Source organism: Triturus cristatus, chromosome 1_2 (assembly GCF_964204655.1).
Source record: "Triturus cristatus chromosome 1_2, aTriCri1.1, whole genome shotgun sequence".
NCBI classification, from domain to species: Eukaryota; Metazoa; Chordata; class Amphibia; order Caudata; family Salamandridae; genus Triturus; species Triturus cristatus.
Window position 1 is genome coordinate 1,184,251,476 of NC_140580.1, and position 15,208 is coordinate 1,184,266,683.

Genomic DNA, 15,208 nt, shown 5'->3' on the forward strand with positions numbered 1-15,208 from the left:
TGACATGTGTGTCATCCGAAAGGAGGACAACTTCTGGATGGCGAAGCTTTCTAAATCTGAATGCTCAGTACAGTTCCTTCCTTTGCTGAAGGCTGTGTTAAAATCCTCCCCTGAGAACGTTAAGGAGCCAGTCAAGGCCAATGCCATCACTCCTAGGTTGGAAAACAGGTTAAATCTCCCTCCAAATGACCCCACATACCTTGGGAGACAAGTCCACCAGATTCCCTACTGGTATGCTTCTGCCCAGGACACTGGCAATGCTCCTCAAAACAAGGAGATCAAAAAGATAGATGTTAAGGGCAAAAGAGTGGCAGTAGGAGCAGCTTCCCATTGGCAGATAGCCAATTCGTTTGGTCTTCTATTCAAGTATGATGAAGCACACTTGGAGGAAATGGAGGAACTCCTTCATCACCTCCCGGAGGGGGTGGGGGGGAGGGGTGTGTGTGTGTGTGGTGTGTGTGTCTGTCTGTCAAGACCACCTTGCCTGATCACCCCCACTCCTACCAAAGGCAGCAGCGGGCTTTCCATCACTAGGTTGGCAGGAGGTACAATAGGTGTCATATGGAAGAAAGAACAGGGGGGATGTTAGAAGGCTTCAGCAAGAGAGATACCTCCTCCAAGGAATGGCTTGCCCTGATTCCCCCTCCAACACAAATCACCTGTCTGTGGAGGTTATGTGATTTCCTCTGCTATTGGGAGAAGGCAACATCAAGTTTTTCCTAGCCCTCGACCAACGCAGCTACTGGCTCAAACACTGCACACACCCTGAGTAACGATCTCGTGCTCATCCAGGAAGAGGTCCAATGCCATCTTCAGACGGACGCCATAGAAAGGTTGTCTTCGCAAGATCAGAAGAGCAGCATATACTTCCTTTTCTTCCTAATCCCCAAGAAGGAAGGCTCCCTCAGACTCTTCCTTGATCTGAGGCTCCTCAACTGGTTCATCGTATCTGACCATTTTCGGGAGACAACCATACAAAATGTCATCCCCCTCCTTCGATAAGGGGATTTCATGATGGTGCTTGATCTCATAGACTTCTGTTTTCACATCCCCATCCACCCAGCCCACTTGAAGTACCTTTACTGGCACGTGGACAACACTACTAGTTTAAAGTACTTCTCTTCTGGGTCAACACGGCCCCCAGCTGTGTTTACAAATTGCCTACCAGTGGTGGCTGCACAATTTCACAGGGACGGCATTCATGCCTTCCTCTACATCGACGATTGGCTGATCAAGTGCAGCAGGAAGCTCCAGTATCTGACACACTCAAGTAACAGTGTCCTTGCTTCACAGCTTCAGCTTCATTATAAACTCCACCAAGTCCCATCTGCAGCTGCTTCAAATCCAGCCCTTCCTGGGGTCCATTCTAAATGTAAAGGCAAAGTCCACAAAACCTCTTCTCCGCACCTGCTGCCTCTTTTTCAGCCCACTAGTCAGCTCACTGTTCGTACTGTTCATGCACCGTCTACGAATGATGGCTTCATGCATTGTAATCTTCCCCCTTGCAAGGTTGCATATGCACCCCAATCAAGAGTGACTGGCAGTCCAGCGGAAGGTCACTGAGAAGATCTAGTGCTGGTACAGGCCAAAGCACACCGATCTCTGCAATGGTGGGCAACCACCAACTTGGTGCCAGGCAGGCGTTTTGTGGACCATGCCTCCCAGGTGACCATTATCACAGATTCCAGTCTCTTGGAGTTCAGATGCACAGCTCAACCAATCCACAATCCAAATAAAGTGGCCCTCTCAATACCAGGATCGCAACCCCAATTTCTTGCAACTGCTTTCCTTTCAGCTAGCCCTGAAGACTTCCAGGAGATTGTTACCTACCTTTTGCACTTACAAAAGGCAGGCCTTGCACACACCTTCATACACCTAAACTTAGCTGCAGCCTTCATGCACAACAGATAACATACATTTCTGTTCAGGATACCTGTGGCTTATGCCTTAATGGAGGTCCTCAAAATGATCGTAGACCCTAGAGCACTTCCTGCTCCTGTGTGGAACCCCAAAATAGTCTTTACCAGGCTCATGGGTCCACCCTTTGAACCTAATCATTCATTTCCTCTGCAGTTTCTCCCCTGGAAGGTAGCCTTTCTTGTAGCTAACACTTCACTTAGTAGCATCAGTGAATTGCAAGCGATCGATCTGTAGGAGCCTTTCCTGGTCCACAAGGATAGGGTCATTCTTAGAATTAACCCTAGGTTCCACCCTAAGGTGGTATTGCCCTTCCACCATAGCCAAACCGGCCTTCTTCCACCAGCTCAATTCCTTTGCATAAAGAGTACTGAACACATTAGATGTCAAAAGGACCCTCAAGTACTACATCGACAGGACCAAGTAAATCCGTAAATCAGATTAGCTCATTGTCTCCTTTTGAAAGTGTCCCAAGTGCCCTCTGTTATCCACACACTAGCCGCCGCTTTCTGGAGGGTACTGCTGTGCAGTCTATGCTAAGCATGATCATCTACACCACACTTGCTATGAATGGAAAATCGTACTTTGCTGTAAGCATCTCTTCGTAGCGTGTAGTGGTGTAGATTATCATGCAAGGTGAATGTGAACTATGCAGACCATCTTCCACTTATCACAGTTTAATTGTACATTGTGCTGTTACACTATACACTGCATTCACACTCCATACATCCTTTCACCCGCAGTGTGAAAAAAAAATCTAAGATACAGAGTCTGTGCCCATGTGCAATATACACCGACAGGAGTCTCAGCACATCTCTTGACTCGAAACATTTCTTTGAAGAACATCAACTTGCAAACATCCAAGCCTAACACTAGATGGCAGGAGTATGCTAAGCATGTGACTTTGCAGCACTACACACTACAAACAGATGTTTACATGGTAAGTAGCATTTTACTGACATTTTGCAGTGGGCAAACTGGTGCTAAATCCGACTTGGCACATGCAAAATCTTAATGGAGAAATGGCTTGTGGTCTCTGTGTTGTAACCTTTGCTCCCTGCTCTGTTCCTCTTAGCACCCTCTCGACCTGGGAATCAACCAGGACATCTCAAAGCCTTTCCTTTAGTTGTGGAGTGTCTTTGAAGATGCAGATCTTGTGCCTGATCCATCTCTCCTTCCCTCTTATTCAGACAAGTGATGCAGAGGATAACGGCTCTGACAGCTTCATGCACTCCATGGATCCCCAACTGGAAAGGCAAGTGGAGACCATTCGAAACCTTGTGGATTCATACATGGGAATAGTCAACAAAACCGTCCGGGATCTCATGCCCAAGACCATCATGCATCTGATGATCAACAATGTACGTATCTCTTTGATCTCTCTTCCAACACCCATATCAAGCATAGGGCTCCATGCCACTTATTGCCATCTATTATGGATATGTAAGAAAGAGCCTTACTCCTTTCAGGTAGGACCTTCCAAAACCCTTTGGTGAAGAGTAATACATCTTCGTTAGAGTCTCATGCAGAGAATTTCAGTTACAGGTAAGTAACATTAATCACTTCTTTTATGTAGCACACACCCGTCCTAGCCCCCTGCATGAGGCTGCACAATGTCAACATTTACCTCCATCATGTAGTTACACCTATCACCCACTGTGAGGCTGTATAGTTTTCACAGACTACAAAGAACCTCTCAGTCTCCAGGCTGAAGCTCTCTTATCCAGATTTGCTTCACCCAGGTAGGAACTCTTAGGCCTCAGTCTCTTTTTTAATGCACATATTATCCTCCCCTGATAGCGACAGTGCTCTTCCAACTCCATGTATGCCATTTGTACCAGGCATAAGTGTGTTTATTGAATCCTGCATATGACTTTCTCTTGCACTTCGCTTTTTTATTGAACAAGCAGGATGAGCGTGTGCTTGAAGAGTTCTAGGCATTCTGACTTTCATCTTGATTGCTCGTTAAAGCAGTCAGCTGTGTCAGCATTCATGCATCCTGGAAATCGTGCTCAAGGGAGAGACAAGTCAGAACAATGAGAAATTAGTGAATCGGGCCCATTTTCACGCTGCCCTTTCAGTTAAGATGTAAGAAGCATCAATGATCATTTCTGCAATAAATATTAAAGCAGAAGCTAAATGACAATATTCTAAATATCCAATGACACAGATGATATTTCATCTCCTTGCTCTCTGCAAATCCTGTTTTCCCTTCTATCTATATGTCATGTTATTTCATTCCCTTGCACATCATATTACCTCTTCTGCTTGCAGATCCCATGGTCTTTTCTCAGATCATCCTGTTACTCTTCTCCCCGATGTTTTGTTCATTACTGGGTACATCTTCTGCTGATCATGGAATCTGTTCTCCCTGAACAGCCAGTGGTCTCTTCTCCCTCCAGATCCTGATATCTCTACTCCCTAAATATCATATGAGCTAGTCTCCTTGCGGAGCCTCAAGATATCTCTTCTCCTTCCAGATCCTGATATCTCTGCTCACTAAACATCATATGAGCTCTTCTCCCTGCGGATCCTCAGGATATCTCTTCTCCCTAAACATCATATGAGCTCTTCTCGCTGCAGATCCTCAAGATATCTCTTCTCCCTAAACATCATATGAGCTCTTCTCCCTGCGGATCCTCAGGATAACTCTTCTCCCTAAACATCATATGAGCTCTTCTCCCTGCAGATCCTCAGGATATCTCTTCTCCCTAAACATCATATGAGCTCTTCTCCCTGCAGAGCTTCAAGATATCTCTGCTCCCTAAACAGCATATGAGCTCTTCTCCTTTCGGATCCTCAAGATATCTCTTCTCCTTTTGGATCCTCAAGATATCTCTTCTCCCTCCAGATCCGGATATCACTGCTCCCTTAACATCATATGAGCTCTTCTCCCTGCGGAGCCTCAGGATATCTCTTCTCCCTAAACATCATATGAGCTCTTCGCCCTGTGGATCCTCAAGATATCTCTTCTCCCTAAACAACATATGAGCTCTCCTCCCTGCGGATCCTCAGGATATCTCTTCTCCCTAAACATCATATGAGCTCTCCTCCCTGCGGATCCTCAGGATATCTCTTCTCCCTTAACATCATATGAGCTCTTCTCCCTGCGGATCCTCAAGATATCTCTTCTTCTCCAGGTCCTGATATCTCTGCTCCCTAAACATCATATGAGCTCTTCTCCTTTCGGATCCTCAAGATATCTCTTCTCCCTCCTGATCCTGATATCTCTGCTCCCTAAACATCATATGAACTATTCTCCTTTTGGATCCTCAAGATATCTCTACTCCCTCCAAATATCTCTGCTCCCTTAACATCATATGAGCTCTTCTCCCTGCGGATCCTCAAGATATCTCTTCTTCTCCAGGTCCTGATATCTCTGCTCCCTAAACATCATATGAGCTCTTCTCCTTTCGGATCCTCAAGATATCTCTTCTCCCTCCTGATCCTGATATCTCTGCTCCCTAAACATCATATGAACTATTCTCCTTTTGGATCCTCAAGATATCTCTTGTCCCTCCAGATCCTTGTATCTCTGCTCCCTAAACATCATATGAGCTCTTCTCCCTGTGGATCCTCAAAATATCTCTTCTCCCTCCAGATCCTTATATCTCTGCTCCCTAAACATCATATGAGCTCTTCTCCCTGCGGATCCTCAAGATATCTCTTATCCCTCCAGATACCTCTGCTCCCTAAACATATGAGCTTTTCTGCCTTTGGATCCTCAAGATATCTCTTCTCCCTCCAGAATCTGATATCTCTGCTCCCTAAACATCATATGAGCTCTTCTCCCTGCGGATCCTCAAGATATCTCTTCTCCCTCCAGATACCTCTGCTCCCAAAACATATTAGCTTTTCTGCCTTTGGATCCTCAAGATATCTCTTCTCCCTCCAGAATCTGATATCTCTGCTCCCTAAACATCATATGAGCTCTTCTCCCTGCGGATCCTCAAGATATCTCTTCTCCCTCCAGATACCTCTGCTCCCAAAACATATTAGCTTTTCTCCCTTTGGATCCTCAAGATATCTCTTCTCCCGCAAGATTCTGATACCTCTGCTCCCTAAACATCATATGAGCTCTTCTCCCTGTGGATCCTCAAGATATCTCTTCTCCCTCCAGATCCTGATATCTTTGCTCCCTAAACATCATATGAACTCTTCTCCCGTCTGAACCTCAAGATATCTCTTCTCCCTCCAGATATCTCTGCTCCCTAAACATCGTATGAACTCTTCTCCCGTCTGAACCTCAAGATATCACTTCTCCCTCCAGATATCTCTGCTCCCTAAACATCGTATGAGCTCTTCTCCATTCGGCTCAAGATGTATCTTCTTCCTGCAGATCCAGTTATTTATTCTCCTTGCTGACATTGTTGTCTCTTTCCCTGCAGATCCTGTTATCTATTCTCCCTTCAGATCATGTTCTAATTTCTCTCCGCAGATCCTACCACATTTCATTTTCTCCATGCAGCTCGTGTGATCTCTTCTCCCTGCACAACATGTTATCTCCAGCATTGGATCTTTCATAGATTCACATACTTGAATCGTCCTTATCATAGCTGGTTTCATCTCAAGGTTCAGCCACCACGTGTTTTGAGACAACCCGGTTGGGTTTCCAAGACTGAGTGGAAATAAATAAAGACAAAATAATAAGCAATGGACAAATTACTAAATATTATTCATATTATACAGTGCATTGTGATAATACAATCCCCAACATAATGTTACAGTTTATTAAAACAGCACAACCATTCAATATTTTATTAAATCAGGCAGAAAGATAAACAGTACACTTCAAAATGTGCAACAGCATACAAAAATTTGTTTTATATCTGTGCACAAATGTTATGTAAATCCTGTCTTTACAGAGAGTGGAACCCAAAAATATTTTAATGTTTTTCTTCAAGCTTCCTTGATTAGTATGCCCTGAAGTGATCTTTCTTATGAAGGAGGGGCTTTTCGACCAACCACATTTGAGTGATTCACTATCTAATTCTGAATAAATATATGAATGTGTCATTTACAGTAAATAAACTCTGTATAACAAAAAACAAGTTGATTCAGTTAATAGTTGGTATGAGACCCCAACATCATAGTGTCAAACATAGCCAAACATTCAAACATTGCTACTCCATTCACGTATGTAACCCTTTTAATCAGAGATAAAGGATTGTCAGATTCCTGTGCTAGCCAATAAACAACTGGAGTCCAAATATCACTTTGACAACCATCAAACGGCCTGCTTCCCAGTTCCCCAAAAATGATCATTCACCTACTGTTCACTATGTCTCTCTAATAGATCTGATGCATTTAACATTTGCGTTTATATATACGTGTGAGGTCTTTTGTGACAGTGTAACACAAGTGAGGACACCATCGACATCAAGACCCTCCTGTCAACAATGCAAGAAGCAGAAGAGCACACTTGAGGTCTGCAGCAACAGTCGCAAACTCCACGTAAACGTTCCTATGCAGCAGCGCATGCCAGCAGGAAGGGTATGAGGTAGTACATGAGGATGAACCACTACAGCTGAGAAGTGAAAACTCTTCTATGAGGACAACACCCCAGTGATGGGAAGGTTGAGATCTTTCCCCACAAGTGAAGCACCATCACATCCGACTGGTGATTGCAGAGTACACATTCTAGTTGATATCAAATTAAATATGAAATAGCGCTTCTACCAGTTTTGCCAAGTTCAATGGAAACAATAGACATGGGCCACCTGTCCATATTTGGCTGATTTTTATATTTTTGACCATCCTCTGTCTAATCTGAGCAAGAGAGGCCTTTAGTGTCATCTTTCAAGTCCCCTCCGGATAAGAATGTATTCATTGGTTGTGATTGTCATGACCAAGATCATTGCAAACACCAAGGTAATGAATACAACCAAGCCTGGAGCTCTTGTCACTTCTATGTCTAGGAAGAAAATGATTGACGCTGGGACTGCTTTAGACAAAGGTACAGGGAAGGGTACAGGGAAGGGTACGCTACCTGTTATGAGGAGAGGTCTCGTTACGAGGAGCCCCCATGCTGCAGATTACATTGGTCCTCAGCAGAGACCTGCAAGCCATGATGCAGGACTTAGCACTAGATATCTTGACCTTTTTCCCAAAACCCCTGCCACTTTCACATTCATGCATCTCAGCAGTTTCAGGCACACTGGGCCATGAATGCCACAGATGACAAGGCTGAAGAGAAAGATAAAAAGGAGGAGGAAGGGTCTCTGAAAATGCAGCTATAGGCAAAAAATGGGCCAGCATTGCCTCACCAGGAGGCATCAGATCACCACCCAGCCCATAGCCGGTGCACCTCTCATCACTGTGATCTCCATACCAAGCCAGCATTGCCACACCAGGAGGCATCAGATCACCACCCAGCCCATAGCCGGTGCACCTCTCATCACTGTGATCTCCATACCCAAGCCAGCATTGCCACACCAGGAGGCATCAGATCACCACCCAGCCCATAGCCAGTGCACCTCTCATCACTGTGATCTCCATACCAAGCCAGCATTGCCACACCAGGAGGCATCAGATCACCGCCCAGCCCATAGCCGGTGCACCTGTCATCACTGTGATCTCCATACCAAGCCAGCATTGCCACACCAGGAGGCATCAGATCACCACCCAGCCCATAGCCGGTGCACCTCTCATCACTGTGATCTCCATACCCAAGCCAGCATTGCCTCACCAGGAGGCATCAGATCACCACCCAGCCCATAGCCAGTGCACCTCTCATCACTGTGATCTCCATACCAAGCCAGCATTGCCACACCAGGAGGCATCAGATCACCGCCCAGCCCATAGCCGGTGCACCTCTCATCACTGTGATCTCCATACCAAGCCAGCATTGCCACACCAGGAGGCATCAGATCACCACCCAGCCCATAGCCGGTGCACCTGTCATCACTGTGATCTCCATACCAAGCCAGCATTGCCTCACCAGGAGGCATCAGATCACCACCCAGCCCATAGCCGGTGCACCTGTCATCACTGTGATCTCCATACCAAGCCAGCATTGCCACACCAGGAGGCATCAGATCACCGCCTTGCCCATAGCCGGTGCACCTCTCATCACTGTGATCTCCATACCCAAGCCAGCATTGCCACACCAGGAGGCATCAGATCACCACCCAGCCCATAGCCGGTGCACCTCTCATCACTGTGATCTCCATACCAAGCCAGCATTGCCTCACCAGGAGGCATCAGATCACCACCCAGCCCATAGCCGGTGCACCTGTCATCACTGTGATCTCCATACCAAGCCAGCATTGCCACACCAGGAGGCATCAGATCACCGCCTTGTCCAGGTGGCCTCCCCAGCCCATAGTCAATGCACCTGTCATCACTGTGATCTCTGGGTTGGGCAGGGAGATTGACCCGCACACGTCTAGTAGCCCTCCTTTATCCATCCATCCATCTTTCAAAGTTCTATGCTGCCTTAACTGACTTGTGGATTTTGTCTGTGACACACACACAGCGCTGAACACATTGAAGGCAGAGTCTCCACTAGAGATCATACCACTGAGCATGAGGCAGGTGCCAGATAAATGAGACCATGAAACCTAATAAATGTCCACACCAGAACCCAGGGCAGAAACATCGGCTCATTTCCTGCATGTGCCTGACTCACTACGGGGGCAGAAAGGCTTTGAATGTCTCCTTGTTCACAACTGCCCTTATAAAGTGCCTCCTCTGTGCAAGACAGAGGTGGGATTTTGACCTGTGAGATGGCCATTCATATGTGATTCGTAACCAACTGTAACAAGCCCTCTATCGACAGCCAGTCATCGAGGCATGGGAAGGCATGCACTCCCAACCTGTGAAGCTGGGGCACAACCAGTGCTGTCACCTTCATGAATACCCAGGGGCCAAGGTGACCCCTATGGGCCGAACACCAAGCTGAAAGCATTTCTTCCCTATGGCAAAGTGGAGGGAAACGCCTGTGGGACTGCAGGACTGACACATGAAGTATGCATCGTTCAAGTTCAACGAATCATCCACTAACCTGGGTCTGAAACAGACAGAACATGGGCTAAAGTTAGCATTTTGGGTGTGTCATCTTAAGGAAAGTGTTCAGGAATCGAAAGTCTCCCTGGGGCCACCTTCCTTAGTAGGCATCAGAAGATAGCAGGAGTAGTCCCTGCCATTTCTCCCCTTCTCACTTTGGCCAGAGGTCTGGGTGAAAACAGAAGGAAATAGAGGGGAGACTGACAAAAAGGGAAAGCAGTCGCTTTGAGTGACTGCCTGCAGGACCCACTGATCTGAAGTCATTGGGTTTCAGTTGGCAGGTAAAAATGTATTCTTCTCCGTACTAGCCACAAGAGACTCCCTTAGGGGTATTCAGTTGTTTCGCTGCAGTACCAGGGGAAAGGGAAGGTGAGGACTGGCTAGGCTGCTGCTGACCCTGTTCTGTACTACCACCACACCCCGCGGAGCCCCAAATGGGCTGCAATTAGAAACCCCTGAAGTTCCAAACTCACTGGTGGAACTGGTAGGTTGGACCTAGGAAGCCTAAGGAGCGAGCCGTAGCACAGCTATCTGTGAACCACTTCAGAGCTGAATGAACCTCCCGTATGTCCCAGGATGACATGAAGGCAGATGACTAGGAGAAGGAAGGGCTCAGTGCATGGAGCAGGACCGATCCTGTTTCATGTGCTTGATGACCGCCAGCTTCATATTGCGCTCCCTGATGGCCTTCTGGGTGCATCAGGGGGCATTTGTCAAGGACTTCGAATCCTGCCTCTACCCTAGACACCCCAAGCGGATGTTGTCAGTGTGTAATTAACATCTGCTTTCTGAAGTCGTGGAACAGTTTGACATGTTTCCATGCACTCTGTCCTGAAAAGGAATCTTTTGGAGTCTATAGGAGGCCAGCAGAAAGTTTGGAAGCACAGTTCCGGATTTGTGTTCAAAGGGCTCAGAAAGAGAACAACTGACCTCTACAAGCAGCGGTGGCACCTATATACAGCTCCATGAGAGCAGTAGCTGAAAAGGATTCTGTTTGGTGCCTGAGGGAATCTGCCGTTAGAAGTATCCATCAGAAATTAGCAGACATTGCACCCTACTGAGATTTCATCTCAGGGGACAAGGAGGAGGAAGTCAAGGCCATTCTAGATGGCCAAACCTTCTCAGAATTGATTCATTTGGCCCTGTAGCAGTTGTTTGCTGCCTTGAGTACATCCTTCAGGTTCAGATAACCGAATACAGTGAAAAGCCCCTACACTGGGATACAGCTTCCATGTAACATTTCATCACTCCCCAAGCAATGACAATCAGATGGATGTGACTAATGTTTTAATATTCTTGGTGTAAAATCAAGAAATACAATTAACACCAGATCAGACTGATGGATCCTACTTTTTATCCATCATCTTTTATCCATGATCTTCTCATATCCCACTGCGGAAGGAGAAATGTGGAAATCTACTCTGCTGCTCACTGCAGTCCAGTTCAATGTGAAAAAAACGTTTTTTAATCATGCTTCTGTCTCATACAGAAACTGTAGGTGGCCTGGACCTGCTCCAGCTGAATATGTTTCACAGAAACAGTTGTTTCACATGATGACTCTGCAAGAAGTCCTGGAATCACTTCAAGGAGAATTTATGACTTATTGGACTTAAAAGATCAATGCTTTTTTACCCTCATCCATCCCAAATACCTTGGATGTCATCATTTCAAAGTGGCGGCAATTCACGGTGCCGCACACCTGTGAAGGCTTACCATAGGAAACAAGGTCATCAGGTCTTCTCTTAGTTGGGCGACTGGTTTATGAAAGGCAAATCGCACTGACTAGCCAAGGGCTTTATGGAAGCCTTCTTCCACCTTTTATTCAATCTGGGGGTGACACTTTCCTTGGTGCCAATCGTGCCATGATAGCCATAGAACACCTTCCTGGTCCGCCAGCTAATGTTTCTCTGTGAGGGATTATTTGCCAACACTATCAGAGACGCCACCGCCTGCAAGGGTTCCTCCAGTGGATGACTTGATCACATTCAGTGATGTGTTAATTAGAGCCACATCAAAATTGAACATTGACATCCCAGCACCTACTACACCGTCCTCAGTCATCTTTGAGACTTTGCATGACAGAGCGGCATCGAGACCACTCCTACCTCAGGTCCCAGGTCTGCTAGTACCGGCGAGGCAACTTTTCCTGATGCCTGCCTCTGTGAGATGCAACCTCATGGATCCTTAAAAAATATAACGCTCTGGATGAGTATCCACTATTCCTAAAGACTGATCCTCCATCAGACTCGGTCATCATAGCAGCTGCTCGAAAAACGCACTCTGTCACAGTTTCATCACCAGTCCTCCCAGACACGTTCAGCAAGCAGAAGGACGCTATAGGCAAAAAGATGTGCAGCACGTCTGCTTCTTTCATGAAGGTGGCCAGTGCCTCTGCCTTGCTAGGGAGGTATGATAAGGCACTTTGGTACTCTGTCTAGATTCACTGACAGACAACTAAAAGAAGATAGGCAGGACTTTCAAGAAATCCTCCAGGAGGACAGACTAGCCCCCAACCAGGTCATTAGTGCAGCAGCGGATTCATCAGACCTAGTTGCACATGGATACTATCACGGCATCTGTGCCAGAGGTGCTCATGAGTTAGATACGCTCAAAGCTGTGGGCCTCGAGAAACGGAAAGAATTCTGATGAAGAAACAAGCCCTATAATATGCGTCTCTATCAACGGTGGGTTCAAACCCCTCACTGGGTGACATAACAGCAACACCAGATCCATTCACATTATCATGCTCACAGACCAGCTCGGGGAAGAGGAGCACAGCGCCAACCTACATCCTCTTCCAAAACTCCAGCCAAGCAAAGAGCCCTCACTTCCCCCTTCTCCGTTACCTGCTCCGGTTGGGGGAAGTAGCATAAAACACCTAAACGAGTGGCTCTCCATCATAAGCAACAAGTAGATCTTGAATATTGCTCAAAATGGTTACTTCGATTCAAGTACCCTCCTCCTGCTGGCCCACCTATAAAAGTATCATGTCACCAGCGAGTCCTCCTACAAAGCGAGGTTGCCAGTCTGCTCCGAAAGGAGACCATAGAGGAGGTTCCAATCTGCCAAAGAGGACTGGGAATATACTCTTGCTACTCCTTGGTGAGGAGAAAACGCCAAAACGAGAATTCAGTCTCATTCTGAACTTACGGCTACTAACCAAGTTCATACAAAAAGAAACATTCAGGATGCTTGCCCTTCACCAGATCTACCCCCAGCTCCACCAAGGGGGCTGAATGTGTTCCATCGATATACAAAATGCCTACTTCCATATTTCGATTGTCAGAAAACTTGTGAAGTTTCTGCGATTTAGAGTGGCATTCAAACACTACCAGTACAAGGTGCTACCGTTCTACCTGAAATCAGCACCCGGCACATTCTCGAAATGCATTGCCGTAGTGGCAGCATCTTTAAGAGGGAGGAGAATATTAGTCTACCCATACTAAAGGTTCCTCCCCGAAACAAACAGAAATGCATCAAGACCTTCCAAGATCTAGAGCCCCAGATCAATTTCAAGAAATCAATACAAACACCAACCTAAAAGTTACACTACCTGGGTGCAATGCTAGACACAAGGGCTGAAGAGAATGTCCTTCAGAGGAGAGGTTATCCTCAATCAATCTGAAGTGTTACAATCTCCTGCACACTCCGCATCCATTTGCCAGACGGGTGGCATCTCTTCTAGGATCGATGACCTTCATTGTCCCCCATGTCAGGTTGCACATGAGACCTGTGCTACAAACTCTGTAAGATCAGGGGTTTCAGTTCTCTGACCGCTGGGACGACAAGCTGACTCTTTCACAAGATGCAAGACAATTGCTCCCATGGTGGTTTCAACGTCAAAACTTGTGGTTGGAGTTCCCTTTCACCAGGACCCTTTCACACAAAATCTCATTGAGGATGCTTCCCTCCAAGGATGGGGTGCTCACATGGGCCTCCTGCAAACCCAGGGTCTGTGGTCAGACAGTATCACATCAACATGCTGGAGCTGAGGGTGGTCCATCTAGCCCTCAAGTCATTTCATCCATCTATAATGACAAACTCTCACCTGGTCCAAACAGACAACACGACCACAATGCCCTACTTAAAACAAGCAAGTGGGGACTCGGTCTAAACAAGCAAGGGGGGGACTCGTTCTCGTCCCCTTCCACTGAAAGTGGCTAATAGCCAGGAACTTCACAATTTCAGCCATCCAACTGCCTGGGGACCAAAATACCTTAGTCGCAATTTCGCTGAAATGTGCTACTGGACTCTACACAACGACGTCATGCAAGACATCTTTCAAGAATGGGGACTGTTGCAAATCGACCTGTATGTGGACGAAAACAAGAAAAATGCCTACACTACGGATCTAGGTTCTCCCAACCAGGATCAAAAGGGAATGCCCTTTTGATAGATTGGTCCAAGAAAGGTCTTTACCTGTTTCCCGCGATTCCTGTGGTAATCGACAAACTGTACAAGCCCAAGACCAGAATGATCCTTATAGCACCGGATTGGCATTGCCAGTGGTGGTTCCTGGATCTTCTTCAGCCCACCAAAGATGTTGCCATGCAGACAGGATCTCCTCTACAAACTCGAAAGGCAGATTTTCCACCCCAACCTTCCTTCGCTGAGCTTGACCGCATGGCTCCTCAATTCCATCAGTATGGACATTTAGGCCTTTCACAGGAGGGCATGGACATTCTGAGAGAGTCCAAGAGACCTTCTGCCAGACGTTCCTATGCCTTTAAGTGGGACAGGTTCTACGTGTGGTGTGCTCAAAATAATCCTCATCCAATCCTGGGTCAGGAGGCTGTAATTCTACCTTATCTTCTCCATTTAGCAAAATCTGGTCTGCAGTGGCCATCCACTAAGGTACATCTCGCAGCCATTACAGCTTATGGACAGTCTCCATTTCCTTTTTTCAAATGCTTGTTAAAGATTTTTAAGAAGGCCTTAAATGGTATTCCCACCTATATGATCTCCATCTCCACAGTGGAAGGGAGCTTAATGTGGTTCTCTCAAAACTCATGGGTCCTCCTTTCGAACCTGTAGACAAAGCATCATTACAACTCCTCACCTGGAAAGTTGCTTTTCTGGTTGCACTTACCTAAGCACGTAGGGTCAGTGAGATCCATTCTTTGTGCTAAAGAGCCATAAACAGTATTCCACGCTAACAGGGTGGTCATGAGAACCCACCAGAGTTTCCTTCCTATGGTGATTTCTGGTTTTCACATCAACCAGACCCCTTCCCACCATCTTTCCTAACTCTTCCACTTCAGCATAAATCGCATTACATTTGTTA

At 46.5% G+C, this 15,208-nt stretch overlaps 1 protein-coding gene across 13 annotated transcripts in view; it reads left to right on the plus strand.

The window, feature by feature from the left end:
* Positions 1-15,208, plus strand: part of DNM1 (dynamin 1) — a 796,474-nt gene that overhangs the window by 697,895 nt on the left and 83,371 nt on the right. For all 13 annotated transcript variants that reach the window (XM_085614099.1, XM_085614096.1, XM_085614097.1 and 10 more), the window contains one exon: positions 3,108-3,278. In XM_085614099.1, coding sequence (XP_085470225.1) covers positions 3,108-3,278 — 171 coding nt within the window. The remainder of the gene's footprint in view (positions 1-3,107; positions 3,279-15,208) is intronic.